General features: G+C 51.9%; 1 protein-coding gene across 9 annotated transcripts; it reads right to left on the bottom strand.

Moving 5' to 3' along the window:
• Window positions 1–101: 101 nt before the first annotated feature.
• On the bottom strand, window positions 102–27,982 carry MFNG (MFNG O-fucosylpeptide 3-beta-N-acetylglucosaminyltransferase). 9 transcript variants are annotated; one of them, XR_005930783.1, is made up of 11 exons: window positions 26,728–26,820; window positions 25,597–26,441; window positions 20,244–20,292; window positions 19,604–19,706; window positions 19,358–19,511; window positions 18,802–18,887; window positions 17,285–17,450; window positions 16,661–16,746; window positions 15,729–15,817; window positions 1,474–1,584; window positions 102–256 (listed from the first exon to the last, which is right to left on the bottom strand). XR_005930783.1 is itself a non-coding variant. In XM_041118256.1 (10 exons), exons 2-9 carry the CDS (start codon window positions 25,933–25,935, stop codon window positions 15,748–15,750), a joined length of 1,053 nt encoding a protein of 350 aa, XP_040974190.1. In that variant the 5' UTR covers window positions 25,936–26,441; window positions 26,728–26,820; the 3' UTR covers window positions 12,918–14,986; window positions 15,729–15,747. The 9 variants fall into 9 exon arrangements, 7 of the variants coding, with proteins under 7 accessions (XP_040974190.1, XP_040974189.1, XP_040974191.1 ...); XR_005930782.1 differs by lacking the exons at window positions 102–256; window positions 1,474–1,584 and adding an exon at window positions 12,918–14,725 and having other exon boundaries at window positions 14,834–15,817; XM_041118256.1 differs by lacking the exons at window positions 102–256; window positions 1,474–1,584 and adding an exon at window positions 12,918–14,986.

Here is a 27,982-nt window from a genome sequence, read left to right as displayed (position 1 = left end):
TTGCCAGGCAGTGACCCAGCAGAGCATTTAAATATGTGCCCCTAACCCTGCACCAAAGTGCCCACTTGATGGAGCAGGGGAAAAGTGTTCCCTCAGTCAGGGTGAAGCTTCAGGGCCTGCCCTGCAGCCAGGGTCCAGGGGATGCAGCTGGGACAAGCTTTCTGCTGAGACAACAGCTCTTATTCACTGGTCAAGCGATGCTCTTCCTGGCTTTCCTTGCCATGTTCACATGCCTTTTGCCTTCACTTTCCAAAACCTGTGTGCGTATGGCAAGAAAAGTGTGAACTGGAGTATAGCAATGCGCGTGAAGGTCACGAGGAGACAGAGACCAATCAATTTTTGGCCAAGGTGACTAGCTGAGGACCTTTACAGAACCTCATGTGAATGCACATTTCCACGAGATCCCATACTAATGAAGAGGGAATGGATGGGTTAAGGGCAAATCCTGTCATCACTGATCATTGGAGATGAAATCATGGTGCTCACCCATGCTCTGGGCAGCTGGATCCCCAACCCTGCCATGGACCACGGCTGTGCCACACAGTGCGGAGCTCCAGATCCCGGAGCAGAATGGCTGCACCCACACAGTGCCCTGCCTGGGCTGCTTAGCACTGCTGAAAATAAACAGTGCTGTGCACAGCTTGGTGACAAAGTTTTTCAGTCACCTCTGGGGTAAAAATCAGCCTCTGCATGCTGCAATGGGTGGGAATTTGCACCTGAGCTAGACAAATAGCAAACAGCACGGTTAGTCTCCCCTGCAGTGAGAGACCAGAGGACAGCACTACCTTGGTCTTCTCCTCAGCAGACTAGAGCAGATGTTAATAAACTGTACACATAGCCAGAAGCTTTTTTTAAATATCTTGTTTTCCTGATTTCTCACTTGGAGGGAAATAAGTGACCTGTTTGTAAGTTACTGGGGCTAGCTGGCAGAGCCTGTAATCCGAACATGATTGATAATAAGACAGAAAGCCACCTGGAAGGGAGAGGTGAAGTGGTTCTGGTCTCAGGACAGGGGATGGACTTGGTCAACTCTTGAGGACCTTGTCAAGCCTCCCAAGCAATGCAGCCAGCCAGTCAGTACCTTTTCCATGAGTCCAGGTGCTGGTACCCCTGGCGTCTGATCCAGTTCTCACTCAAATCCAGGCTAATTGTGGCACTGCTCTTAAACTGCTGGATTGGACTGACACCCTTCCTACACAGGTCCTTCAATCTCTGCTCAGTGAATTTTATTCTGTCCCTAGAAGGGCTGTATTATGCACAAGTTCCCCCCTCCACAAAACACCCCCAGATTTGGAGAATTAAAATTCGCTCTCCATCAACAATGGAGGAAGTTGGCTTTAACAACAGACAATTTGCTATTCAATATATTCTTAATTAATATTAAAATCTATGTCAGGTTGTTTTGTTGTGTTGTTTTTTTTTTTTAAATCCTCTATCTCTTTGTTATTTATTCATTTTGATTTTTTATTTTACCTCGTTAATGTAGTGGTGATTTAGATGCAGTTTCCTCTCTCTGCTGCACTTAATGAGTCGTCAGCTTTATTCACTCTCACCCGCGTCCTCATGGGAGCATGCTTTGATTTTCTAGTGGGTGCATGAAAACACAGATTAAAGCAATTAGACAGAAATAATCTTAGGGAAAGGGGAGAGAGATCCAGAGCGCCTAATTATACCATTTTAATCAAGATACAATTATGCAGAGACTTTTATAGATTATAAATTAACCAAACTCCAAAGGCAGAAAAAATATCATTTTAAATATGGTTCATTATGCTTGTTGTTTCTGCCTTGTGATCTCTCCCAGACTGGACTTCAGGGTTCATTTAGAAAAAGTTCTGAATGGCTCTTTGCAGAAATGGAGGAGAAACAGGCTCGGGAGACCCTGCTTGCTAGGACCGGGGTCTGGAAATGGCCTCTGGGAGAAGGGAGGGAACTACAGCCGTATTTCTCACTCTCTGATCTCACCAGTCGTTTCCCAATGAACCAAGCAAGCGTACCTGCTGGTAGGCCAGGCTTGGCTGAAGACCTCCAGCTGCCTGCATGGGTCAGGAAAGGAAAGACCCAGTTCAGAGATCTGGGTTTTCTTTGCCCTAACAGGCTATGCCGAGCTGCCAGCGAAGGACTGTGGGTACTGTAGTCTAAGAAGCAATTTTCCAAGCTACAAACATTCCAATTAGAAACACAGTGAGTGGGCAAACAAAAACCATCAGGCTGGATGTGTTTTCTTCTGAACCCTGGAGGAACTCAAGCCAGCTGCTCCAGATTTATAGCTGCTCCAGATTTATTGCAGCAAAACCGCAAGGTGCTCAGGCTCTCAGAGCACGTAGGAAGGTGCTCTGCTCCTGCTGTCTCTGCAGAGGAGCCAGGGAGATACCCCCTTCCCAAGAACTCCAGGGAATCCCGGGTTCCCACGTAGCTATCATATTACTTTATGATGGGGAAGGTATCCAGAGCTCGGGCAGAAATAGGCAGGCCAGTCCAGGCACCTCTGATTTTGTGGCTGCAGCCCAGCGATGTCTGCGAGGCATCGCGCTGCTCGCTTTTGCTGCGAGCGCAGCACTAGCGATCCCTCCTGCACTGGCGTGTGGCACTCCCTGAGCTGTTCGCAAAGAGCTTCCAGGTGTTAAGGAGAACAGGAGAGAGCTCATCGCAGCCGTCCTCGGCTTCCCGCGTGGTTTGCCGGCAAGTCTCCTGAAAGGTTTTGCTGCACTGTGGCCTGCGCAAAACTCTTTTCCAGAAGAGTCTGCCGCCAGGCATCTCTCACAGGGATGTCTCAACCCATCAGGGCTTCACCGCGACCCCTCGTCATCGCCACGGCCGCCCCACGCCACGAGCGGCAGTGCCGAAATGGCTGCAGTCCTCTCTCTGTTAAGGGCAATCCTCTCATCTGCCGAGGGACCAACCTCGACCCTCTTCCACCTGCAAGTCAGTCCTGGTGACAACCATGCAGGCTGTCTGCAAGGTGGCGATGGCTGGGTTTGCCCAGAGCTGGTCTGTCTGAGCGACAGGGACACCACCAGGGCAGGCAGCTGGGGAAGGGGACTGATGGGTCCTGGTGTTGAGCCTGAGGCTCAGCAGTCCTTCCAAGGAGTGAAAGGCAGTGCTTTCCTTCAGCTGCCCTGTGCCGGAGCCGTGCTGCATCCATTGCCTCAGAGGGGAAAACCCTGGGCTGTAGGCACTGTATCCACCATCCGTGTCCGAGCCGTGGGACTGCTGTGAGCTGACGGAGGCAGACGTGGGTAGCAGGGAGATTCCTGGCACGTCTCTGCCTTGCAACCTCCTCACCCATTTTTTTCTCCTTCCTCTTCCCGCAGCGAAGAAAGCAGGGCTGCAGGCTGCTGCCCTTGATCCCCGTTGCCTCCTACACCCAGGGCAAAGCGGGGAAGGGCTGTAGGACTTTGGGGGTGGCCCTGTTCCCCACCCGAGGGCTGGGTCCGGAGGGTGAGCGGTGGTATCGGAGTGCCCTCTGCTGGCCCCATTTCTGGACTATTTGGACTGTCCAAGCTTTGCACACCCCCCAGTACCCCTGCAAAAATTGGGTCTCGGTTTGTCCCTGCCAGACCCTGACACCAACCCGCCATGGTGGGCACTGCTCCAGCAGCAATACGACCCAACCCACAAGCAGCACGGAGTCCTGTCAGTGCTGGGTCACAGCCCCAGAGGAGCCAGCGTGTTGGGGAAACGGGGACAGAAACGATTGTAAAGTCAGCGTTCGGCTCTGTGCATGGGGTGGGTGGGTGGGAGAGCGCAGGCATCGCTCTCAGGCTTAGCCGGTGTTACTGCGGAGATGTGGCGGGGAATCCCAGGGGTTTTTTGGATATGTTCCCAATTCCGTGGGAGGAAGAGTCCATCCCCTGCTGCTTTGCTCCAAGAGGCAAGAAAAGCAGAGGTGTGGTGAAAGAGACCGAGGAGGAGCACACTCTCTCCCTTTAGGCTTGGTGCCCTTCAGATGGTTGAGACTGTGATGGGAGAGCGTGGTCTGGTCACTTTGAATGAGTCCCCACAGAGCTGGGGCATTCACCTGCTCTGGGTGCCTGGGAGCCTCCATCACACTGGAATGTTCATGCCTTCATTCTTCACCCTAAATTTTCCTCCAGAGCTCCCCCAGATATCTCCCTGTGTTTTGTCTATCCCAATGTGCCATGACAAAACAGGCAGGGAAGGCTGGGATCATTCTGCCCGGACCCAGGACACCCAGGTTCGGATCTACCGGTGGATTCCCAGGTTGTGCTAAGAAATCTCCCAAGACTGTGCACACAGAGTGGGGGTCTGAAGTCCCTGTGGATCTATGCTGATTTACACCAGCAAAAAACCTGACACACTATCTCTGGGCTCAGAACTACAGAGGTGACCTTCTATTGCTATCAGCAGAGAGGAGAAAGCAAGATTACAATCTGAGGAGTTCAGGTCCCTCTGTGGAGCTGGTCACTTTGTGGTTTGGTATTGAAGTCATTCAAGCAGGGATAACACTGACCTGACAGACAAGATGTGAGCTAATTAGCAGTGCTCTCTTCGAGCTCCTTCCACGCTCAAGTGCTGCAGAAATGCTGAATACCAGGTCTGGTTACTGTTCAGGGTAATTGTTAGTTGGAAAGAGGTAGTGGAAACTGGATTATCCAGGGAGATGGCTTGGGTTTGAGACTGGGCTGCTGTGCTGAGGTATTTGGGGGCCTATGAGGGAGAGATGCAGTGAGGGGCTGGACATGCCAGTACCAGGGGGGCTGATGGAGCAGAGAGGAGTCCCAGAAGAGACCTGAGGGAGAGTCCCTGAGGAGAAACTTCCTCCCACATGTCATGGGTAGGCAGCTGAGTCCTGCGAGTACTTCCATCAGGAGCTGCCTTTTGTAAATATTACAAAACAGTGAAGCAGAGGGAAAAAAAAAAAAAAAAAAAAAAAAAAAAGAAGCAGGGGAAGGAGGGGTTTTTTAAAGGAGCAAACAAAGGTGTCCTGCAGCCTCAGCAAGTGGAACAGTGCTGTGTCCTGCACTGGAAGAAGACATTGAAATTGCTTAGACATGCAGTCCATCAAAAGACTTCAGCATGGGACTAACACATAGTGTAGCCACCCTCACTGGGACTGCTTGTGGTCTTGAAATGCCATGCCTGGCACCTCTCTGCCAGGGAGGGAGCTGCTAGTGGATATCATTCTTCCCCGGCCTTCATTAGAGTAATGTAAAAAGTAAGCTGATAGTGTCCAAAGTGGAGTAAAAACTTTCCTTTCCTTTCCCTCAGCTTTCATTAAGCATTGCTGAAACCACTGCCCTCTGTCCCCCTCTGACAGTCATCTAAATATCGAGCCACGGACAACGCGGAGCCAGCCCCTGCTCCTATTAACCCAAAGTGCTGGAAGAATCACCGGCCAGAAAAACTTTGTCTGGTAAAAATGTAAATGTTACTTTACAAAGGACAACTCCAGCTTGACAGAAAATCCATTGCCTCTTCCAAACAGTTTGTGAGCTCTTCTGGATGCCATGCTGTGGCTTGCTGAGCAAGCAAGGTGGAACACAACTGCTATTTTTCCAGACCCATCTACTCAATCTCCAACTGCTGCAGTCCATTTACCTGTGGATGGGCCTGTCACTGCAACAAGGGCTCCCAGTTTAGAAGGCACCAAAAAAAGTGAAAGGCAGCCAAGACCTCCTTCCTTTCGCCTCACTACTGAAATCCAGATGCCTACGGTGTTGGCATGGATCCCATTCTCCATGGTCCCCTGGCTAAATCCCAACCAAAGTGGTGTCAGGCTGGGAGTTCCCTGGGCTCCTGTAAATGAAAATTATTTTCTGCAACTGAAATTGAGATCCCATTATCCCAAACTGGATGACTTTCAAGCAGCACTGAAGCCCTCAGCCTGTTTTCTTGCCTGCTAGGTACCAGCTCCTACCGAACAAGTCAATGCACATTACTGGTGTCCTGCAGCAGTGCTGGAGACCTGCTTCAGGCACATCTCAGGGTTTGCAAAGCTCCCAGGGGGAAGCCAGGGATGATTCCTGTGCCACCCAGACTGGACTCTGAGGAGAAGAGCCGAGAGAGAGAAATCCGCACTGGATTCCTGGAACAAGCCCTGACTACAACTCTCTGCAAATTTCTTCTTTCCCTCCAGGTCTCTATGGCCTTCTGCCCCATTCCTACACTGGTTGTTCTGTGTGGGCACAGACCGTGCTGGAAACAAAGACCAGAGTTCTTCTGAGAAATGGGAAATGCTTTTTATCAGAGCCCTACACAATCCACGCATCCATCCATCAGCCAGTGACTCCAACTGTCCCCCAGACTGGTTGTACCTTTAACTCCTTCTCTGTGATTGCTTTCTGCTTCCACCACCCTGAAGGTTCTTCCTCAGATCAGCTGGAAGGCAAGGGGCAGTGTGTGAAACACTTAAGTCCCCTGCAGAGGATGCCAAGCTCCATCAGCTGTAGCAGGGTCCCAAAAAACAAGCACATACTAGGTATTTTGCACCTGATCTCAACATGCAGAAATCCAGGGCAGAGAGGGCTCTCTGATAAACTCACAGCACTGTGGAAATGACCACAGAGAAACAACCAGGAGAGGGAGTGAGAAAAAGAGATACAAAAAGGAAAGCAGTAAAATACATACATTTGCGGGCAGTGGAGACACGAAGACTAATGTGGAGATGCAGAGCAGCAGAAAGTGAGCAGATGAAATTATATTCACAGAGAGCTGGCTATAGCAAAATAAAAGGGGAGGGAGGCATATAGAGGGAAGAGCACAGATGCAAGAAAAGAGAACACAGAGCAGGGAAGAGAAGGGAGAAGTCAGACAGGGAGAAAGGGAGGGATCTGGAGGGATTGCCTGATGTCAAATCTGATAGAAAAGAGGATTTATCGGCAAAAAATAACCCAGATCTAAGCCACAGCTTCAGAGCAGCTGCATACAGAGCCACAGCACTGTGTATTTGTTCCTAAGCAAGAGCAAAAGGGGCTGGTCCAGGTTGCAAGCCAAAGCAGGGTTGTGCCATACCAGGAGCCTGCTGCCAGCCTGGACCAAGACAAAGGGAAGGCAAGGCAAGGGAAGGAAAGGCAAGGCAAAGCAGAGGAAGACAAGACGAGGCAAGGCAGGGGAAGGCAAGGCAAGGCAGGGGAAGGCAAGGCAAGGGAAGGAAAGGCAAGGCAAAGCAGAGGAAGACAAGACAAGGCAAGGCAGGGGAAGGCAAGGCAAGGCAGGGGAAGGCAAGGCAAGACAAGGCAGGGGAAGGCAAGGCAAGGCAGGGGAAGGCAAGGCAAGACAAGGCAGGGGAAGGCAAGGCAAGGCAGGGGCGCGGCGGGTCCGTCCCTGTCCAGGGTGCTGACCAGAGCCTGCCGCCTGCCAGCCCCCGGCCCCACAGCCCCTCTCCCCCTCCTGCCCCCTTCCCGGCACAGAGGGCTGGGGCCATTCCCGGGACTTCTAACAGTTACAAAAGCAGTGTGCTTCCTGGAGTGAGCTGAGCGAGGGAAAAAGAAACACACAGGCAACTAGATGTAAATAGTATTTTTCCCCTTCCTCTCTCCTGCCAATAATTTCAGCGGCAGGGCTGGACTCTCAAAAGGCAGGACTGGATGACTGGTAGCAAAGTGTGTGCCCATGGCTGGGGAGCTGAATGAACATAAGGTATCTCTGGAACTGCATTTCTGACCTGTCTGGATAGGTCATCGTAAGGATCAGCCATCCTCTTAGCCTCTCTGTGCAGGACAGACCTCACTCCTCCTCGGGCTAGGCTCTCAGTACTCCTAGCCTGTGTTGCCCTGGATGTGTCTGGGTGCTCTCTGTCCTCATTGCTACTGGAATAGCAGAGATTGAGATGGGAGCATGGACTCGGCTATCCCACCTGTGCCTGATCTCTCCAGACTGTATGACCAGGAATTGGCAGTCACACAAGTGCTGTGTGTGTTGGGCCACATTCGCCACCAAGGAGCTTTTGGTGAGGAGGTTTCTCTCCATGGCGTTGAGGCTTACAAAAGGCTTAGTCTGAAAAGTGATCTAAAAACCATGGTCCACCCACAGGGTGGACAGGTGCTCTGTCTCCACAGCAGCTCAAGCCCCTACTGTGGACTGCCAGGTCATTTTGCAAGATGAAAGGGCTGGAAGGGAGCTGGCTTCCTCTGCCCTCAGCTCTAGTATGTGTCTCTGCTTTTTTCCAAACACATCCTGGCCTCACCAGGCCATTTTTGTTCCAGAGAATTGCAAATCAGCTGCCCCACAGAGGAGAAAGCAGTGCCTAAGAACCTGACAGAGTTGCTCCATGGGCATCTACAAATCATTGTTGGCACAGAGTTGCAGAACAAACCTGTCTTTCCGAGATCAACCTTGTACCGGTGCTTTATTACCAGCAACCTGGTTTTCCAATTTGACAGCAATAGTCTCGACTGGAACAACACGTTTTGAGTCGGTTGGTAAAACATCTGACAGAAGGGGTGTAAAGTGGCTGGCCTGCTGCAGGACCAGATAACCTCCCAATAGCTCGATAACACCACCTCCTTAACTCTCTGTGATTCTAATAGGTGACCAAGTCAGAGTGCAAACTCTCCGATCATGCAGACCCTTGTGTTACCAGACTAATAACAACACAAACATTTCTTTCCAACACTGAAGTCTTGCTCACACTTAACATGTAGCAGGAACCCATAGTGATTCCTGCCATGACCATACAACAGCAAGCACAACTTCATAATCAGCATTCCCAGGTCACCGTGGAAGGCAAAATGCCCTTCAGGGGTGCAGATGTGGGGCATCATCTGGGTCCCAAGTCTCCTGTCAACAGCGCAAATCAGAGAACCTTTAATCAACTGGGCCCACATTTCATGGGGATGTGCTGCCTGCCAGCAAGCCAGCCCCATCTTTTGGGATGACTGAACGAAGGAAAATGCACCAGGAAGAGTCAGAACAGCATAGTCCCAGGCCAGCCGGGATGAACTACCTGCCTTATGGCATCTCCCCCAGTTCTGCTCTCCTTGGCTGTGCTGTGCCCAGCAGCTGGCTGGCTGAGTAGCCATCCCTCTCCTGTGGGCCAGTGCCACGTGTCAAAGTTGGAACATTATTCTCCAGTTCTAGGAAATTGGATTAAGGGTCAGAGAATACTGACTGTTATTTAACTTTGATTAAAACCAGCCCTCCTCTCCCCCCGGGCCGGAGAGGCCAGTGTTGCTGTTATTTACTCTGCTGCCAAACCTGGAGTTCAATCCCTGCCCTGCGGCACTCAATAAAAGCCAACGCGGAGGGGGTGGTGTTCAGCAGGCAAGCAGGCATGGCTGTGTGGGTGGAAGGGGAGTGATTATCCAGGCCACTACGTCCAGTTTGTTTCTTTTGCGGTCAGGCTCTGGCTCAGCAAGGAGAGGGGTGCTGGAGGTGCCTGCCCTTGTGGCTCGCAGCACTGACGAGGATCCAGCCAGGGTGATCTCAAGCAAGCCCTGTTTGCCTCCATGCCTGTCTCTGGTCCTCTCCCCTTACCACATCCCTGCTTTCACACAGATCTCCTTTTTCTTTACCTCCTTCTCTATCTCTCTCCCCTCAGTCTCCACCTTCACCCTCCTCTCCCCGCTGCATGACCTCCCTGCCTCCCCTTTCTGCCTTTTCCTCTCTTCCACTCCCCCTCCTTCCCACCCTCTCCCTCACCTCCGTTTCTCATTCCCCTCATTCCTCTCCTTCCCTCTCCCCCCCACCCTCCAAGCCGCTATTCCAGGACAATAGAGCAGATGGCAGGCTGTTTGTTTTATATGTCCCTTTGGAAAATCAGCTCAGCTGTTGATTCTGAGACTTTTGCTAAAAACAGACACCGTCCAACACTAGCTGAATGCTGGGGGAAAGGGAGGGGGTATGGAGGGGCCTTGCTTTCCCTACCAGCTGCACCGAGACCTCGTCTGTCTGCACCCCACACCATGCCTTTAGGAAACAGCCTGTCAAAGAGCCTGGAGAGGAGCGTTCTCCCCTGCACACTAGAAGAAACACCATCACAAGCAGAGACAGCTTGGTCAGCTTCTGCAGTCAGCCTCGCTCCAGCCAAAGCTAATGGTAATGTGGGAAAGGCAGGGCAGTGAGGAGAGGGCAGAGTCTTTTCAGCACATCCATCCTACTCATTGCCCCAGTCTGCTGCTTCTCTGAGTGCTCCTGAAAGCCGAGTTATGTGCGGTCCCCCCAGGCAGAAGACACAGCACAGAGCAGAGGTTGAGGCTCTTTCCAAGCCCCACATCTCCTTCTATGCTACTGGCGTAGCCATGAGTGAGAAGCCACAGGCCAGCGTTGAGTGTGTGGGTAGGGGAAGAGAGCCCTTGCCTTTTTCTTTCCATCTTTCCCCTTTTTGTTGAACCCCTAAGCCCCAAGGTACCGGTCCTCAGGCCAGCATTCATCAGTTGCCAACACAGCCATGAAGAGGATGTAGATTTTGTTCTGGTTCTTTCTCTTATCCAAACCACTTTCTTCATCCCTCACTTCTCCCTTCCCATGTGCTTATATCAGCCATCCTTCAGATCTGCTGCTTCATGGTATTCCTGGGCGCAGAGGAATCTTTGCTCCTGAACTCTGCCCCTCCCTGTCCCAAAGACCATCTTGTTCCCCCTGCTTAGATGTGACAAACTGTCTCATCAATCCTGTAAGCCCTCCCCTCCTTCCCCAGCCTGTCTCTGCTTGTAAGTGCTTCAGGGTGGGCACCGTTTTTCTCCCTGTCCAGCACCAAGAACAAGCTGGCCTTGGCTCACAACTGCGCCTGCTGGATTCTCTGCCAGTGCAAATGCTGGATATTTCATGGCATATCCGCTACCTGATACACCCTGGCCAAAGGCACCAGCTGCAGATTCACTCTGTGCCTCACTTCTGGGGGTGGGATGGGGAAAGCAGCACTTCAGAATAGCAGCATCTCTCCCCGGCCAATTGCCCTGTTTAGTTGCACTTCTTCTTCCTACGTTGCTAAAATCAACACTGTCTTCTTCTCAAGCAGCGGCAGAAGGGTCAGGGCCAGCAAATCCATGTACAAAGCACTCAGTTTAATTTGTTCTCGAAGTTCGCTATGAACCAGATGCAGCTCCCGGCAAAACCAAGGGAGGCTTGACTGAGGCACAGTCAGATGTAACATCTGAAGAGGCTCCTTAGCCTAGCAAAATCCTGGAAGGCAATTTAAACATGAGAGATAGGCAAGGAGCCCATTCTCTGGGTCTGTAATTAATCACATACTGTTCAAACAGGGAGAGAGATGAGTTCCCAGCTTTCTTGGAGTCCGAGCTGGATCAAACAGGGAGTGACAAAAATCTCAGGCTATCAAGGAACAGCCTTAAAAAGGCAAAGCCAGCTGAGCAACAGCAGCTCAGCCCTGAACTCCTTTAACCTCCCAGGTAATTGGGCAGAAAGTCTAGAGGAAAAATTCCTGCATCAGCTGGTGAGAACAGACATACTTATTTCTACATTTGTGATGCTGCTCTTCTTCCTGGCCATGCTTATGCCTATGGTAACACTCGCATCCTCTTCAGCGGAGCCATAAGCCGAGCAGTATTTGGGACAGAAGAAAGTCCCAGTTAGTATGAGATCGCACCTCTGGCACCAGCTGCTAGAAGGTGCCTTGAGGAAGACCATAAGGATGGTCCATGCCTCTCTGTGCCCATGCAGTTACCAAATGGAGCAGTCACCCACCCTCCTTCACCTTTGCATCCACCCCAGAAGTGTGCTCAGGTGTGTAGAGCTCTGGTGGCCTGTGGGGCAAAAGGGCAAATGAGCTGTCTTGTAGAGTTTTTCAGGGATTGAAGACAAAAGAAATTAAATAAATTAATGAAAAGAGCTGCTGATCCCACCCCTGGGCTTTCTGAAGAGCCTGCATTGTAAGCAAAGGCAGAGGAAGTATCGAAATTAAGAGGCCAAATCTGCTGTAAGGACTTGAGTATGACTGTCAGATGAAAAGACATCGACTTATCTGGAGTGTTATTTTAAAAAAAAAAAAAAAAAAGAAGAGGTGGTTCGGGGCCAACCAACCTGATCTCACCTCTTCCAAGGTGAACTCTGACTCACAGGCTGGCATCCTCTGTGGCACTGGTGGGCTACAACTGTCCTGATCGCAAAAACATCCAGAGCTGCAGGTCCAGGCAACATCCCCTTTCCCACTATTGCTGGGCAGCTCCCAAACAGCACTCTCAATGCACAGCTGAAATTCCCATGCTCTCCTCCAAGGCCTTGCTTGGTGGTTTCTTTCCTTCCAACCTCCTTTCTTCCTGTTCCTATTTCTCACCTTTTGGCTTCTGTCTAATAAACTGCTCATCTTTTGAAGGCTGCATCTTTAGCAAGAGGCCTGGGGAGAGAGCTGAAGGCTGCGATCTGGGGAAGAGTTGGGTAAATCCCACAGTGGCTTAGAAATCTGTTTTTCTTCAGCAGCAAAGCTGTTAAGAGGAGTTGGCACCAGAGACAGAAAGATTGTCTAGCGTTGCTATTCTTCTCTCTCCCCTTCAAGTCTTTAGCAACAACTGCAGTTTCCCACCTATTTCAACTAAATTCTCTTTTCCCCTAAAGAAATTATAGTCATTAGCATTTTTTTTGCACTGTCAAATAGGGGTTTCCTTATAAAAATTCTTCACAGCTAAGGGGAAAGTAAAGAAAGGATATTGTTAACATGAAAGCCTCACTTAATACTTTACGTTTCAAAGACTGTAACTGCTTTTTTTCCCCTCCTTCTCCTTTTTCTGAATCTTCAGTATACAGCTTAAACATCATTAATAGCTTTGGTTGCTATGGTGTTGGGCAGGCAGAGGTCTCTGTACTTGAAAACTTGAACTACACTTAATGTTGTACAACAGCAGGGTCATGCCAACACCTTTGACCCCATTTTTCCCAGTAAAATATAAAGACCACATCTCCATCCTTTTTAGCTCTTGGGAGAGATTTTTTTTGCTTTGGAGAGAAAAGGGAGCATGAGATAGAGAAAGGGAGAGAGAGATATAAAAAAAGAAAAAGAGAAAGGAAAAAAAATATTTAATAGACCCAGTGGAACCTTTCCAAAAACTTTAACTGTTACATCAGATAATCATGAAAGAGAATAAAAAAAGACAGTCCGCTGAAAAGTTTCACGTGAGGTTGTTTCTCATTTTCCCAAGCAGCCAAACATTTTAATATACTAGGAAAATGAGACTGTAAAACCACAACATCTGACAGCAAGCCCCAGGGGCAGGAACCATTCCTGAAACTAATTTTAACTCAGGTTTTAACGTTGATCAGATTTCATGTGGTGAATGTCCCCTTAAGCTGTCTCTCTGTTCTTAGAGAAAACCTGGTTTCTTTTGTCGACTCCGAGAAGCTATTTTCTTTCCAGCGCATTGTCGTCACAGGCATAACAGGACATTTCTGTCATTCGTTTCTCTACAGCCCAAGAGATGCCCTGCCCCAGACATCTCCTCATCTGTTCTCGGTTTCCTTATGAGACAAGACATTTTCCACAGAAGTGGCACTTAACCACTCCAGCAACGAAGCCCAGTCTTAAACCAGTCCCCATGCAGCCACTCAAGGACTCAACCCATTAACATCTGATCTTCAGCCATGCAAAAGTCACCAGGTCAATTCAGACCAGCTGAGACCAGGATCCAAAGCAGGCTTCCAGTTTCTCTGCTTTGCTTTTCCCCAGGGAAGTGAAGCTGCTGAACCAGCTGCTTCTCCTTCTCTGGGCACATGAATCGCATTTTGCTTTGGCTGTCACCGGAAGATCTACAGATAGGACTGGCTTTTTAACTCAACGTCTCGATTAACAACAGCTGAAAGTTTGAATGGGGAAAAAAAGAAGACATCCAGGTAGTGTAGATTTCTCTTGAAGACTCTCACTTCTTCTCAAGGTAGCATTTTTCATCTTCTGGTTGAATTCAAACCAAACCGTTTGCCCTGTGGGGCAGGACTTCTTTATGCTGCATCTGTCTTCCAATAGTTGGGTGTCTCTGTTTTGAGCCGCATGGTTCCTAGGTGCACGTAGCTGTGTGAGCCAAGTGCTTTGCACGACTCAAGGAATGGTCATTGCCCCTGCTCAGGATGAATTTCCAGTTCAAAGGCATGTTGTGCAAGAGAAGAAAGCAAGGCTCTCTGCTGCTTCACAAAGCGGTTAAATGCCGGTAAGAACCACCAGGCTGGAAAACAGATCTACAGGATCCTGCTTTCTGCTTCTCCAGAAACTAAAGTGCTCATTCATTTCTAGATCCCCCTTTGCAGAAGTGAAAGGTCTTTCTGATGCCTTTCCTTTAAACCTCGTGTGTGCTGTGTAGGAGATGCCAGTGCTTGGGGGGGGTGGGAGGACGCAACAAGGTGGCCAGTTTTCAAAACGGTAGAGGCACAATGATAGTTGCCCTTGGCTCTCCCAGCCCACCAGCAGCAGGCTTAGTCACATCAGCAGCATCAAAGCTGAGAAGCTCTTCAGAGAAAGGGCATTTGTCCTTTCATCTGGAGATTACAGGAATCTTTCACAGATCCCAGCAGTGTGTTTTGAAACGCTTTTGAAAGAGAAATACCTGTTTGTGGTACCACCTGCCATTTAAAACAGCCTCTTTGCTTTCCAGCTTTCCCGCAACGCTCTCCCCCAGCCATTTAACCATGGTTAGGTTAAGAACAAAATGGTGCCAAGTTCATTCCCCAGCAAGCAGAATCACCCAGCTTCTGTGCCAGGTTCTGTCCTGAGCAAAGGACTCTCCACAAACATGCAAGAAAGCTTGTAACCTATTTGGGCCGGCTCCTTCCCCCTGTTGCGCTCAGCAGGGACAGCAGGAAGGCAGAAAGCTGCTCTTAGCATCTGGAGGAAAGAAATGCAGAGATAAAAAGCTCTTTGCCTTGCTGTTTCTATTGCTTCATGACTTAATTTTTTTTGGTCAGGGCACAGAGAAGATTATAAAGCTGTAACCTCTAATCCGCTCCTGAGCGCTCCTTCTCCATCTCTTCCTTTCTCCTCTCTTTCAGCCAGTTCTAATCCTTTATGTCTCCTCTCTCACAGGTAGGAGTTGGAGTCTAATCTCAGACGACAGGTTGGTAATTAGAGCAAGAGATTATCCTGACCCCATATCAAGACGGTAAAAAGAGAGGAATAATGCAGGGCAATCCAAGATCAAGCCTGCAATGTTCAGTGCAGGAACCATCCTCATCTCGGTCTGTCTCCTCCTGGCTCCCCCACCCCACACCCCCTCCTTTGTCCCGGCAGAGGGGGGAATCCCTGATTCTTTGTACTTCCTGCCCGTCTCCCCACTGCTGAGCATGCACTACGCTTTTCCAGCACTCATTCAGCACAGAAATGGTCACATTTTCCATTTCTATAGACCTTGACTAAGCAGAGATTCAGCCAAGGGTCTGTGGCTGGGAAGGGTGGGTGGTGGGGAAAGCACAGGCAGTTATGGAGGAAGAGGACCTGCTCAGAGAGGCTGGAGCCACGACATGCTATCAGCTATCCTCAGTTGGGCACTGGTTACCCATACCCAGGGCCTTTCTACTCCGGATGAATCCATCTCTACCCAGATGCCCAGCAGTCACTACCCAGTCCTTGATCTGCTCAGGAAGGGATACTGCTCCCATCCCTTGCCCGTATCCCAGCACAGATGGGAAGCCCATCCGTGTGCCCAGCCCATGTTATCCACCTTTGGGACAGATCTTGTCTCTTGTCCTGTGTCACTGGTATTCAGCAAGGACCAAAAAAGCCATCACACAGCCCCAAGACCACTACAGAAAAGGGGAAACTGGGAGCACCAAGCTGCTTCAGTGTCCCACCCCCTACACACACACGGTGAAGGGATGTCACCAGGACCCGCTGTAGCTGAGGCTCAGGCATCACCACCCAGCAGCCTGCAGGCACCAGGAGGTCTCAGGATAAAGATGGCAGTGGAGTGATCGAAACCTGCTGGGGAGAGAGCGAAAGAAGGTCAGGTGGCAGTTTTTACACCAGCGCACAGCTGGAGAATGGAAGACCTCTCCCTCACGTCCCATCCCACATCAGGCGCCCGTCCTGCACTACAGAGCTCCAGGACCGGCTGTTCGCCTCAAGATGTCTTTTCTCAGCAAAGCTAAGCAGCCAAGCCTCCCTCCGACATCTGAATGCAGCTCTGGCCCATGTAGCCCAAGCCCACGGCTCACCCTGATAGCAAGCAGGGAGATGGGCACGCACCAGCCCCTGCTCCGTGGTTCTGTTGATGCTCTTTTCATCGCCTAGCTGCTTCCCACCCCTGCTATCTCCAGCCAGGAGCTTCCTACCCATGTTCTGCAAATAACAACTTTAGGTTTGTTCACTCAAAGCAGAGAAGGTAAATCAAAGAACACTTTTGTTTGCAGTCAGCCTGAAGTGAAGCTTTTTCTTTTTTCCCTTCAGTTTTCTCAGCAAAACAAAAAAATGAAAAAGCAAGCAGAATTTCCTTTGCTGTGTTTAAAAGAAACATTTCTGTGCCTGTCCCAGAGGTAAAAGGTTAGCTTGTTCAGTCTCAAAATGTGAAATAAACGGCAATACTTTTGGCTCAGGAATTGTCCAAATAAAATGTTTCGATACTCCTTTTCTTCCCACTCGTCCAAAAAGGCTTGCAAAGTTTGCAAGCGTTCACAAGCAGCTTAATGCTGCTGTGCCCCTCACCCAACAAGCCTTGTGACTGCAAGTTCTCTGTCCCTCACTCCAGACCTCCTGCCCCCCATTTGGCTGCCTCCCCCTCCCAGCCTGGCTCACACCAGCAGCACCCAGACCGCTCATGGCCCGTACCTTGAGGGATCCTCTTGGGGCGAGAAGGGACCACTGAGTTCAATTACATTGAGCTTGTTCTCAAAGACACCGTAGCTGAGGGTGACCTGCAAAGAGGGGCGGTGGGAAAGGAGCAGGGAGGATGAGGTGAGTTGAGGAGCAAGGAACTTGCTTTGGGTGACAGAAGCTCCCATTCTGGTTCCTCCTCTGCTGGCTTGGCCTCTGCCTTCCACATCTCTCCTGTCTTCCTTCCCATAATGGTCCACTGTGCTAGTTCTTTGCCCCTCCAAGCCCCCTACACCCCTTGTTATCTCTCCACGCAAGGCAGACACAGTGCCACATCAAAGCCCCTTCCCCTATCAATCACCATTTCTACTTGTCCTTGTGCCACATTCCCCCATGGATGCCCTTAATCCTCCCATTTCTCCCCATACATGTGCTCCCCACCACTGACCCCAGGGGCACTGCAACTGGCATCTGTGCTGCAGGCAACATCTGCTCCTTATTTCAAAGAAGCATTTGTCAGGAAACCCTCCCCAAAAGAGCAGACAATTGATTCAATCCACGTCAGTGCCAGCAATGGAACAATGTCCCTGTACGCTCCCCTCCACTTCTCCTCCCTCGTGCTCCACTTTCCCTCCTCACCTGCTGCGTGAGCCGAGAGGGAGGGATGAGCTGCAGGTTCTCCAGGTGGGAGTGGAAGAGCGCATTGGGCAGCAGCTGCCCACCGACTTTGCACTCAATGATGTAACCCACGGTGCAGTCGTCCGGCAGGCGAATGAGCTCTGAAGTGCTCAGAAAGTTCCTGCCACTGGAAGACAGTAGGGTTGCGTGGGTTAGGAAAAGGGTAGGGGGGATATAGGCATCCACTTGGGTGGGAGGTAAATGGACTTAACTGTAAACCAGAGTAAATCTTGGAACTAGGCAAGAAATCCCTGAGTTCCACCTGCAAAGATTTGGGAATGCGTTTGCTCTTCGACTGCTCCCAGCCATGCTGTCCCACCAATTGTCAGGTGCTGTCCCTGACACGTATCCAGCTCCTCGGTGAGCTGATGCAGAGAGCTGGCAGACTTTGCCAAGTCACTTTTCCACCTGCTTGGTGAGCTGCACTGAATCCCTGAGGGGTCAGACGAGCCAGCACAAGAGAAACAGTGGGACCACATGGCCAGTACCAAGAGGAAGAAGAAACAGGACAGTCCGGTGCAGCTTGAATAAGCCATCCATGGCTCCACTGTAACGTAACACCGCACGCTTGGCCATCCTTTGATGACAGGCTAAACCCCATTTTAAGGCTCCTGTAGCTAGAAGCAGCCACACAACATGAAGCACTGTCTACTATAACACCCCTCAGCAAGTTCAAATGTGTTTTAAGCATTTTAACACAGTAGTAGCAGATTTTATGCCAGGTTAGGCGTTATCTATCCACACCACTTTCATTTTACCCTAGATCATAGATGATCCTCCTGTCTGGGTCTACCATAAAATACATATCATGGGCTTCAGCTAAACCAGATCTGTCTTCTGGGTATGCACAGATCTTGTTAAGGCTGGCGCAGCCATTGCCTTTCAGCATATGTGCATATAGCCTGCGATATAACCTAGGGCATCATGGAAAACATCATCTTGTTGTAGGCTGGGCTAACATAAGACCCTGGGACCTACTTCTGTTCTCCATGCACCAAGCTGAGGAAATTACAGTGGCCACTGTAATGAAGCTGAAGAGGGTTTGGTGTGGGGGAATGGGAAATTAACTCAAGAGGGATGTACAGGAGGTTGGAAAGAGATAGATTAAGGGGAGAGGAGATAGGCAGTCAGGGAAAGCACTCAGGAAAAGAGTCAGAGGAAGCTGAAAGGGATGGGAAGGAGCATGGGGGAATAACCAAGAGCTGAAAGGAGTTGGGGAGGGGGGAGTTTGTCATCCTTTGACCATGTTTGCTGACATGCCTGCTCTTGCCTCTTTTTAATCAGATGGCAGACCCACCCACTACATTCTTCCTCCAGTCCCACATGCTTGCAGATGTGTAGCATGTGGCACTCTGCACCCTTGCAAACATCCTCTCAAACACCACATACACAAATCCAGATCTACACGGCCAGGAATTAATGCGCAGCCGTGTTCCTCGTCCCCAAAGGCTCCCATACTCACCAGCTGCACAGCTCACCTGGCCCACGGCACCATCTTGCTTGCCAGCTTGCGGCTGATGCAGAACCCAGCCCCTCCTGTGGCAAACCAGAAGCGCACAGATTTCTGGAGAGAAACAGCAGAGAAAATCAATGGCAGAGGCTCAAACGATACCATACTCCCTGAGATGGGAATGCTGGAGACGCAGCTTTGATGCCAGGATAAACACAGCCCTATTGTTACCCCAGATCCCTGCCTGCTGCCCAGAAGAAGGACTTGCCAGCAGTACAGCATGGATTTTGACCTCCTTATATTTGGAGCGGCCAAGTTCCTGCTGGCAGCAGCAGGTGGGCTGCCCAAGGCAGGCTTATGTCCTGACAGACTGGTACCCAAAGGTGCAGCAGCAACGTGGGACTCTTCCCCTAGGTAGATCGGATTGAGTCAACACCTACAACCATGTTCAGACGAGACTGGTGAGTTTTCAGCTGTTGCCTGTTGCTCTTGGGACCTGTCTCTCCTTGAGGTACATCTACAACCAATGAGCCAGAGCACTAAAAACAACCCATTGGCCCCCACACCACCACCATGGGCTGTACCGTCTGGTTGTTTGGCAGCATTTCGGAGGCCCGGATGGGTCGGTTCAGGCTGGGTTTCCCCAGGTAAACATCCCACGTCGCAGAGTAGGAGGACAAGAGCTTCAGGAGAGCCCAAGGATTCAGGTAGTTGTCATCATCCAAATGGCAAAACCAGCTGAGGGGAGATGGGAAAAAAAACACAAGAGGTTTGGGGTAAGAAGGGTACCTCTTGGTCCCAGGGGTCCCCCCACGGCAGCCCTGCCTCACCTCCGGCCGCTGGCCAAGAAGGCATCGAACTCGGCGCTCATCTTGCAGGAGAGGGCCAGGTGGCTGTGCTCGGCGGAGCAGTTGGTGAAGATCGCGTGGTCGCCTGCCGGGAGAGAGAAAGCTGTGGCTCGGAGCCAGCCCACCTCGCACGGTCACGGGGAGGACCTCTGGGCAGGAGGGAAGGGGGTTCGTTCACAGCCAACCACCTCACGGCCCCCCAAACATGCATCCGAGCCTGCGGTGAAGTGGGCTCCAACCTGCCCCGTACCAGGAGATAAAACCTGGAGAAAGCCAAACATCTTGGCCAAGACTAGGACACCTGCCAACCGCAATTCCACCCTGCCCACTGCCAGCCAGGGTGCGGGGGCTGAAGGGCTCTCTCATGGGCTGCTTCCACCCATGGATGCTTTAAGGCAGACAGCACCCTGCCTCCAGTTGCCTGCACACCCTGGGGTAAGCCAACTGAACCAAATCATCACCGCTGCAGCTTGGGGTCCTCCCATGGGACATGGCGAGAGGTGTCCTTCAAGAGGCAGCGCTGGTATAGGGGAGCCAGACTTCACGCTGGACACCCTCCCAAGGCCGTAGCAGTTCAGAGGCTGAAGGCGGGGGGAGGTGGTGTTATACGACAGGTCATTACCCATTCTCCTTTTCAGGGCGTCATCTTCTTCATCGGTGAAGACGTAGGTCTGGGGAAATGAGGAAAGGAGGTTACTTTCAGGGCTGGAGCTGGTGCTGCTCCTGGTCACCCACCCCTTCTTCCCTGCAGCTGGACATGCTCGCCGTGGTCACCCCACTCCATCCTCCGCTGCCATGCTCCCCTCCCAGGCAGCAGCTGAGCAGATGGATGACCGCGTTCCCCCCTCCTGCATGGCACAATCGTCAGAGCTTGTGTGGCTTCATTTCCCACCCCCCCCCCACCACCTTGGGAACAGAGAGAAGGGGACCCATGACACCGAGTGAGGGGGTGAGGGAGCCCTGGCTTAAGTGTCAGTGGTAGAAAAACGAAAGCACCGTGGTTGAATGATGCTCGGGTTAAAAGGAGAACATCTGTTTGTGTGTTAAGTGTGCACAGCCCCCTGCTGCTTCCCGCCTCCTCCTCCTCCTCTTCCTCCACCCCCAGGCCTCTCTAATCTCCCTTTCTGCCATTATGTGGCACATCTCCCCCCTCTTCAGGGCCAGGCGGGGATCAGGGCTAGTGGAGAAAAGCTTTCCTCAGGCAGAAAATGAGCTTTCATGAAATCAAAAAGGAGTCGCGAGCCATAAACAGTCTCTCCACCAGCTGCCTACAGGCTGGTTAAATGCAGCACCTGGGCAGGGACAAAGGGGACAAGGCAGGCAGACAACAGCTCCAGGAGCCGTCATTGCTCCCAAAGGCTCTGACGAGGAGACGCAAGTCTCTGCATCTCCCCACACCCACCCAGCAATTGGGACATATGCCCCCATCAGGAGGACGTGGCAAGAGAAATGTTCTGCACCTGAAAAGGCAACAGTGAAGGACCCTCAGAGACCACCTGGCTCGAGCAGAGACAGCAGGATGGTTTCATGATCTCAAACGTACATGCTACAGCGACTTGGCGAATTACCCTCCAACAGCTGAGCTGCAGCAACGGGCCATGCACACATTCCTACCCCACCCCACTGGTAAAGTCTCTTAGTTAAAACCACTTTCAAGGTCATCACGGGACAAGAAGCAATTAGCTAAGTCTCAGGTAAAGGAGTCGCTCTGGGTCAGGGGACCATATCACAGCCTTCAGGCAAGGCAGGGATTGTCAGCGGCATGGGATTTCCCTCACCAGCGTTTCAGAGTCAGAAATTTCCACTATGACAAATAATTCATCTTAAGAAAAAAAATTCTGAAACCCTTGAAACTTTCTGACATTTTCAAAACAAACAGAAATGTTGTTGCTGGAAATGACTTGCTTACAGATATAAAACTGACTAGAAGTCATGTGTCTAATAAACATCATATCTGATTGACTTAAAATAGGAATCTGCATCTTTCCCCAGATTTTCTACTTGTGAAAATATTCCAAGGTTCCCACTTTCCTCTTGATGCAAGGCAGGAAATGTTTTTTTGCAGACACCCAACATGTTTCTGTGGGAACCCAAGGACGAAGGAACATTGTCACCACGGGGAACACCAGACTGTCCAAAATAACTGCAAAAAGGGGGGTACGAGTGTGGGCACTAGGCAAATCTGATTTCTCTGGCTCTCCCAAACTCTGACCTCCATGCATACCTGGCTACAGTACTCCAGAGATGCTGGACTATGTGTCCTGGCTCTGTCCTGAAGGAAATCACAATAGCACAGGCAGCTGCCTGCATCCTCGTCTCTCCATCCCTCACGCCCCTGAGAGCGGGCAACCTGGAACAGCATCCGAGCGACCATCGCCATGTGTCCCTCAGCAAAGCTGCACACGATGGCTGGGATGGGAGAGAGAGACAAGGGCCCCGGCTAAAAATCTGCCTGGGGACCATTTGACCTAGTTACGCAGGTCTTTCTCAAGGAGACACCAGCCGCTGTCGTCCATACTAATGGAGTCCAGAAGAGATTCAGAAGGTCTCTCTGGCCACGCCAGATCTACTCTCCCTGCTGCGGACATGAGAGCAGAGGAACTCCTGGTGTCACTTGTGTCCCTGCAGGCAAATGGGGTGGACAGAAGCAGCCTCCCCATCATATCCATCCTCCTGTTCTCCACCAGACCATCTATGGGGTCATGCAGGATCTCCCATCGTGGTGCCTCAGCACACTGAGATTGGGCCAGGATGGCTGTCGATGCCACTGCGGGGCAGCCGACCCGGGCCTCAGGAGGGATGCAGCACGGAAAGCATCCCTCTGTTCTGGAATGGAGAAGACGGCTGGGTGGGAAAAGATGTCTGCTGGACAGCAGTGCAAGCAGTGATATGGAGCCACTGGTGTCAAACGGCTTTGCCTGGCAGCTCTTCATGAACGTACGAGCCCATGCAATGGATAGACACTAAACTTTGAGACCTCCTCACCCCAAATTGGGAAAGTAGCCTAGCAAGGAAAAACTAGGAAAAGGGAATAAATATGTGGAATCTGACAATCCAGGGCCACATTCATCTCCCAGGCTCCCAGGGTATCCCTTCTCTGGGAAGAAACCCCCTCCAAAATGCAAACACTTCAGCAAGGTTATCGTTGTGTCCTGTCCGGAGGAAGAATTCAAAATCTATGGTGTGTTAGCAACACTGCAAATGTGAAAGCCAGTTCAGGATGGGACATTCAAAGGTTTCATTTCAATCAGTTGGATGTCTGGGTTTCTGAAAGGAGGGGAGGTGCTAGAATTCGTTTACATTACCAAAAAAAATGCCATTTCAAACCAGAAACCTAGACTAATCTCCATCAAAACTACTGGGGCCAAGAATGTAAGCCACTCCAAGATGCTGCCCAGTCTAAACAATCATCAAACCTGACACTTCTGTTTAGACAAAAACCTTTCCTGAGGAAAAGGCCTTTTGCTGAAATGACTTCCCCATCAAGCTCAAATGGAAAGTTTGTCGTGGAGCAGTTCTCAAGAGGCAGAGCATGGTCCAGCGAAGAGTGCCCACCTCGCACTTCCCCTTCCCCATCTCCCACCAGCTGCACATATTCTCTTCTGTTTAAACAGTGCAGTTTCAGGGAGAATGTCTCTCTCTCTTATTGACTACCCTGACAGAGTCCAACATAGAGGACTTTTAATTTGGCTCCCATACAGTCTGTCCTAGCCATAAAAACCACAGCTGTTCCTGCCTCCTGTTACAGTCACCTAAGCCTGACCTGTGAGGTCTGAGTTGCTTTCTCCGGGAGGACACCATGCAGGTAATCGGCTCTGAAACCAGGCTTGGCATCAGCAGCACAGTCAGCTGCTAAAATTTCCCCGCTGGCCACCTGCAGAGAAGGACCCACTGAATCGGTCCCCAGCCATGAGTAAGGGCCAGCAAGACAGCAAGACGGTGGGTCAGCCCTAGGAGGAGGCAATTGCTCTGAGACTGGCTCTTAAAGCCTATGCCTCTCCATAAAGACTCAATAACAGGACGTCTGGTGCCCTATCCCTGGCCCCACAACAATTAAATGTCCTTTGCAAATTGAGAACTCTCTTTTTTTTTGCTAAGCGAGGTTTCTATATTGTCAATTTTTCAAAACTAACCCTTTCTCCTACCTCCAAAAAAACTCTCCAGCAGCAGTATATTTAAAAAAAAAAAAAAAAAAAGGCTTTTGACTTTCATGTACTTCTCCTTACCTCCCTCCCTGCCCCCGCTCCCCTGCCCTCAAAGCCATTTAGTACAAACAAAGAGAAGAAAAACATTGAAAATTGAGGAGTGGGGAGGAAAACACTGAGCTTGCAACAAAAATTGATAACAATGAAAAAACACAGTTTAAAAATGACTGACGCTCCCCCTCTACCCTTCCTTCCTATTCTCCTGCTCAGTCTGTGAAGCTTTCCTAGAGGCTGGCAGCAGAATGGAAAATTCAACACCTATTCCCAGGGTTGGACATCATTTGCCTGCCAAACAGAGAGGGTCAGATGAATCTGGGGAGCTAATATCTAATTCCTGTCATCAGCAGAATGGCCAGGCACCTGTTTGTCAAATGCCGGAGGAGGAAAAGGTGAGCTGCTCCTTAAAAACCCCACTCCAAAAGCCCCAATCACAATAGCTTCATGCCAGTGCAGCCATGCGGTTGGGTTTGTTTTCTCCAAAGAGCTGCTGGGCTGAGGTCGGGTGGAGAGGAGAAGTGCATCTGGAGGAGGAAGCAGGGCATCTCAGATGCCGAGAGGGACACGCAGACAGGAGAGGAAGCGTGCTCAAAATAGGACACGGCTTCCTGCGACGACCGCAGCAGACCAGACAGTTGCAGCACCATGAAGTGGAAAACCACCCTTACCCAGAAAACCCTGCATTGCTTCAAGCGCTCTCCTACCCGATACCTCCGCCCCCGTCCCCCTTCTTTGCTGAGGCCTGAATTTGTCTTCTAGGTGCCCGTCACACACAGGCAGAGGCAAAAAAAACCCCACCACCCTTTGGGGGCAGCCACAGGGTTTCTTCTTTCTTGAGGAGCAGCTCTGCGAGGGAGGGAGAGAAGTACCGGGGCTCTGGGGACTACTTCTGCCCACCAGTAAGCCAGTCTGCACAGCACCGCCAACGTGGTGCCCCACATCAGTTCCTCTAACAGGAAGGAAACTCTCCAAACTCTTGCTTTAGCAAAAGGTGGAAACATCAGACCCACAGCTAAAAAAAAACAAAAACAAATTTTAAAAATCAAATAGGCACCCACATCACTTCAAGGTCACGCACGTGAGGGGATCTGCCCAAGAAGGCAAGGCACGCATTGTGCCGCCGCGCTGGGGAGTTAACAGGGCTGCAAACACCCCTGCTGTAGCCCAGGAGGTCCTCCAGCCCCTCCTGCCTCGCTGTCCTGCCCGCTGCACCCCACCGTCCCGGGGCGAAGGGTGCCCAGGCGCAAGGCGGGCATCCTGATGGACGGCCGAGGGCAGCCACTCGGCTCGAAACCTAGCAAACCCGTGGCACTAGGAGGTAGAAAACCACCATTTCAAACAGACCCAGGACGGTCTGTGCTCTCCCTCTGGTGCGGCCCAGGCAGTCTGCGACCCCTGCTGTTACTGGTTAAAAAAAAAAAAGGAAACTAAATCCCTTGCACCTCAAGCTGAAAGAGTCAGGCTGAGGTTAGGGGCAGGTGATGCCTGCTGAGAGCACTTGTCCTCCCAGCCTTCACGGGAAAAGCCCACACAAGCTCTTCATCCTCTCTGCCAGCCTTTCCCAGGAACCAGCTACCGGTGAAAGATTTTGCTGGGTAGCATCCCCCTTTCAACATGAACAGAAGTGAGAATTAGGGAAAACGAGGCAAAGTACTGGGGCGGATTGCAGTCCCCAGCCTCCCCTTCCTTTGGCCTTTATCCCCCCCACCACCAACACCCCATCCCTGCCCCGTTACCAAACACCCCCCCTCTAGTCCGAATCCACGCGCTCACCTGCTCTCTGGCCCGGGATATCCACGTGTCCAGGAGCAGCTCCATCCTGCTCTGGTGAAATCTCTTGGTTGTCTTCACGGCTATGAAAATGTCGCCGAGCGTCAGGCGTTCCTCAGTCCTGTATCCCTCCGGAGGATGGACTTGCAGGTCCTTCTGCTCCCTGCCACCTCCTCCCTCTGGGCTCGCTTTGCCCCGTTGCTCCGGCTTCTCCGAAATCCCTTCCCTGAGCCCTGGGTACCGAGCTGTTTCCTGAGCCCCACGGTGCCGCACGGAGAAGAGAGTCACGCTGACAAGGAAGACTGCGGCTCCAGAGAGACCATGGATGAGCCGGCGGCCCATGGCTCCCAAATCGTTCCCTCCACAGCCAGTATCCTCTTGAACAAGGACAACCTCCGCCTGTACCTCCACGTGAAGCTGTCCGCTCTTCTCGAAGCCTCCGAAGGGGCAGAACCCACCGAGAGCAAGGTCTGAATAGGATGCGGCCAAGGAATAGGGTGGGTGAAAGACCAGAAAGCCGAAGAGACAGCAGCCCCAAAGGACTCCGGTGAAGTGGAGGGAATTTTCACAGACTAAAAGAGCTCGATGACCCAGCGAGGCAGGGACACGTGATGGGAAAATACTCCGGGGCGGCTGGCAGGTGGCTGGCACAGCCTGCCAGGAGGAAAGCGAGCATCTCCGCTCCCGTCGGAGAGGCCGAGGGTCCCAGGCTGAGGGTCGAGGAGTTGGCAATGGAGATCAGAGCCATCGCTGGGGAGTCTGGACCGACGGCATCAATTCCCCAGAAGACACCAGCCCACCCGTCCAAGCCAAGGGCTGCGGAGCGGAGGCGAGCGGCGGGCGCAGGGCTGCAGGGAAGGGACCGGGTGCCATGCGTGCGGCGGTGGGGGGGTTTCTCCACCTGCACCCTCCTCGCAGCTCGTTTTTGCTCCCTGCCAGCCCCGGCCCCCGGCCCGGCCCCGGGTCCCGCCTCCGGGCATGGGGCGGAGCGCCAGCCCCGGGGGGAGAGGAAGAGGATGGAAGGGTGGAGGATGAAGAAGGGGAGGGGGGGAAGCCCTGGCTCTGACAATGGGTTTGTCTCACCAGGGCTGGGACACCTCCGAAGTGACAAACAGCTGATCTGGGAGGACAAACCTGTTGCTTGAGTGTTTTCCCGGCTCCTCCGTGACAGTCCGGGCGGATCTCTGCAGCCCTGCGCTTTTGCGGGAGGAGGGGAGGGTGGCACGGATGCCGGGCTCTGGTGAAGTTAAGGTGCCCGGTCCTATATCAAACCATGTTTCCCCAGGAATTCCCCCAGCCCCAGGCTTTTCCTGTGGGCACTGCTTTGAATTGCTGCCCCTGCCTTCTAACCCGGTCTTGCTTCCCCAAAGTGGGACCGTGTGTCCCCTGCTGCCCTCCCCCATATGCCCCAGAGTCTCAAACTAGGGTCTGACCCCCACTTCTGACACCCATCTCCCCAAACCAGGACCCAGACCCTCTCTACTCTTGAAGGTCCCTTTCCCTCTGCCTCCAGCCCTGTGTCCCCCCCCCACCCCATCTTGCATCCCCACCGGGGATGCCCAAGGAGACCCTGCTGCCCAGATGGCTGCAGAGCCAGTGACACTCACAGGAACAGGTACACCAGCAGCAGAGAGTGAGAGGGAGGGTCTGCCACCTCCCTTTCAATGTCCACGGCTCAGTGTCCCCGCTGAGTTTACATCCCACCCAGGTCCTTGGCCCCTGCAGCAGGGCCGAGCTCAGCCCCTTGTCCCTTGTGGCTCTTGTGCTGTCCAAGAAGATGCTTCCTTTTCCCCTTCCCCAGGCAAGGAAGAGGGGGGTCATCTCCCTCTGTGGAGAACCCCAGAAAGTCCTGCAGGCACAGCAGCAAACTGGCACTTCCAGCTCCTTTCCCCCCCCCATCACCCCCCCACCGTTGGGCACGACCACCTCCACCCCAGCCCTTTTGGGTGCCAACGAGGCCAGTGTGGGGCCGTGGCACAGAACATGCTGAGTGTAGCTGAGCAAGTCCTGCACGGAAAAGGCTTTCCAGGGATAGGGATACCAGAGACCCTCAAAAAGTGTGAGAGCCCCTCCCAAGACAAAGACCACCGCAGATGGGAAATTTTGGGGTCAGCACCACAGATTGCTGCAAGCTGTTACTGGTTTAGCTGGCTATGGGGTGGATGACCATGAAGGTCCCCTTCACGCTACCTCTAGGTCACTTTACAGAGCAGCCGGGGGTACAGAGAGGCAACCAGCCCAGGAGGGGGGTGATACCCACACCCCCACCCCAGTACAGCGACCGTGGGGACAGCAGGATGGTAGTGCTCTACATACGCTGCCGAAATCAGAGCGTCTCCTCAGGGAGCTGCAAGCTGTGGGCATCCAATCTCAGCATACCAAAAAAAAA

This window comes from Aquila chrysaetos, chromosome 17, assembly GCF_900496995.4.
Source record: "Aquila chrysaetos chrysaetos chromosome 17, bAquChr1.4, whole genome shotgun sequence".
NCBI classification, from domain to species: Eukaryota; Metazoa; Chordata; class Aves; order Accipitriformes; family Accipitridae; genus Aquila; species Aquila chrysaetos.
The sequence above is the reverse complement of the archived record's forward strand: the minus strand, read 5'-3'. Positions and strand labels throughout refer to the sequence as shown.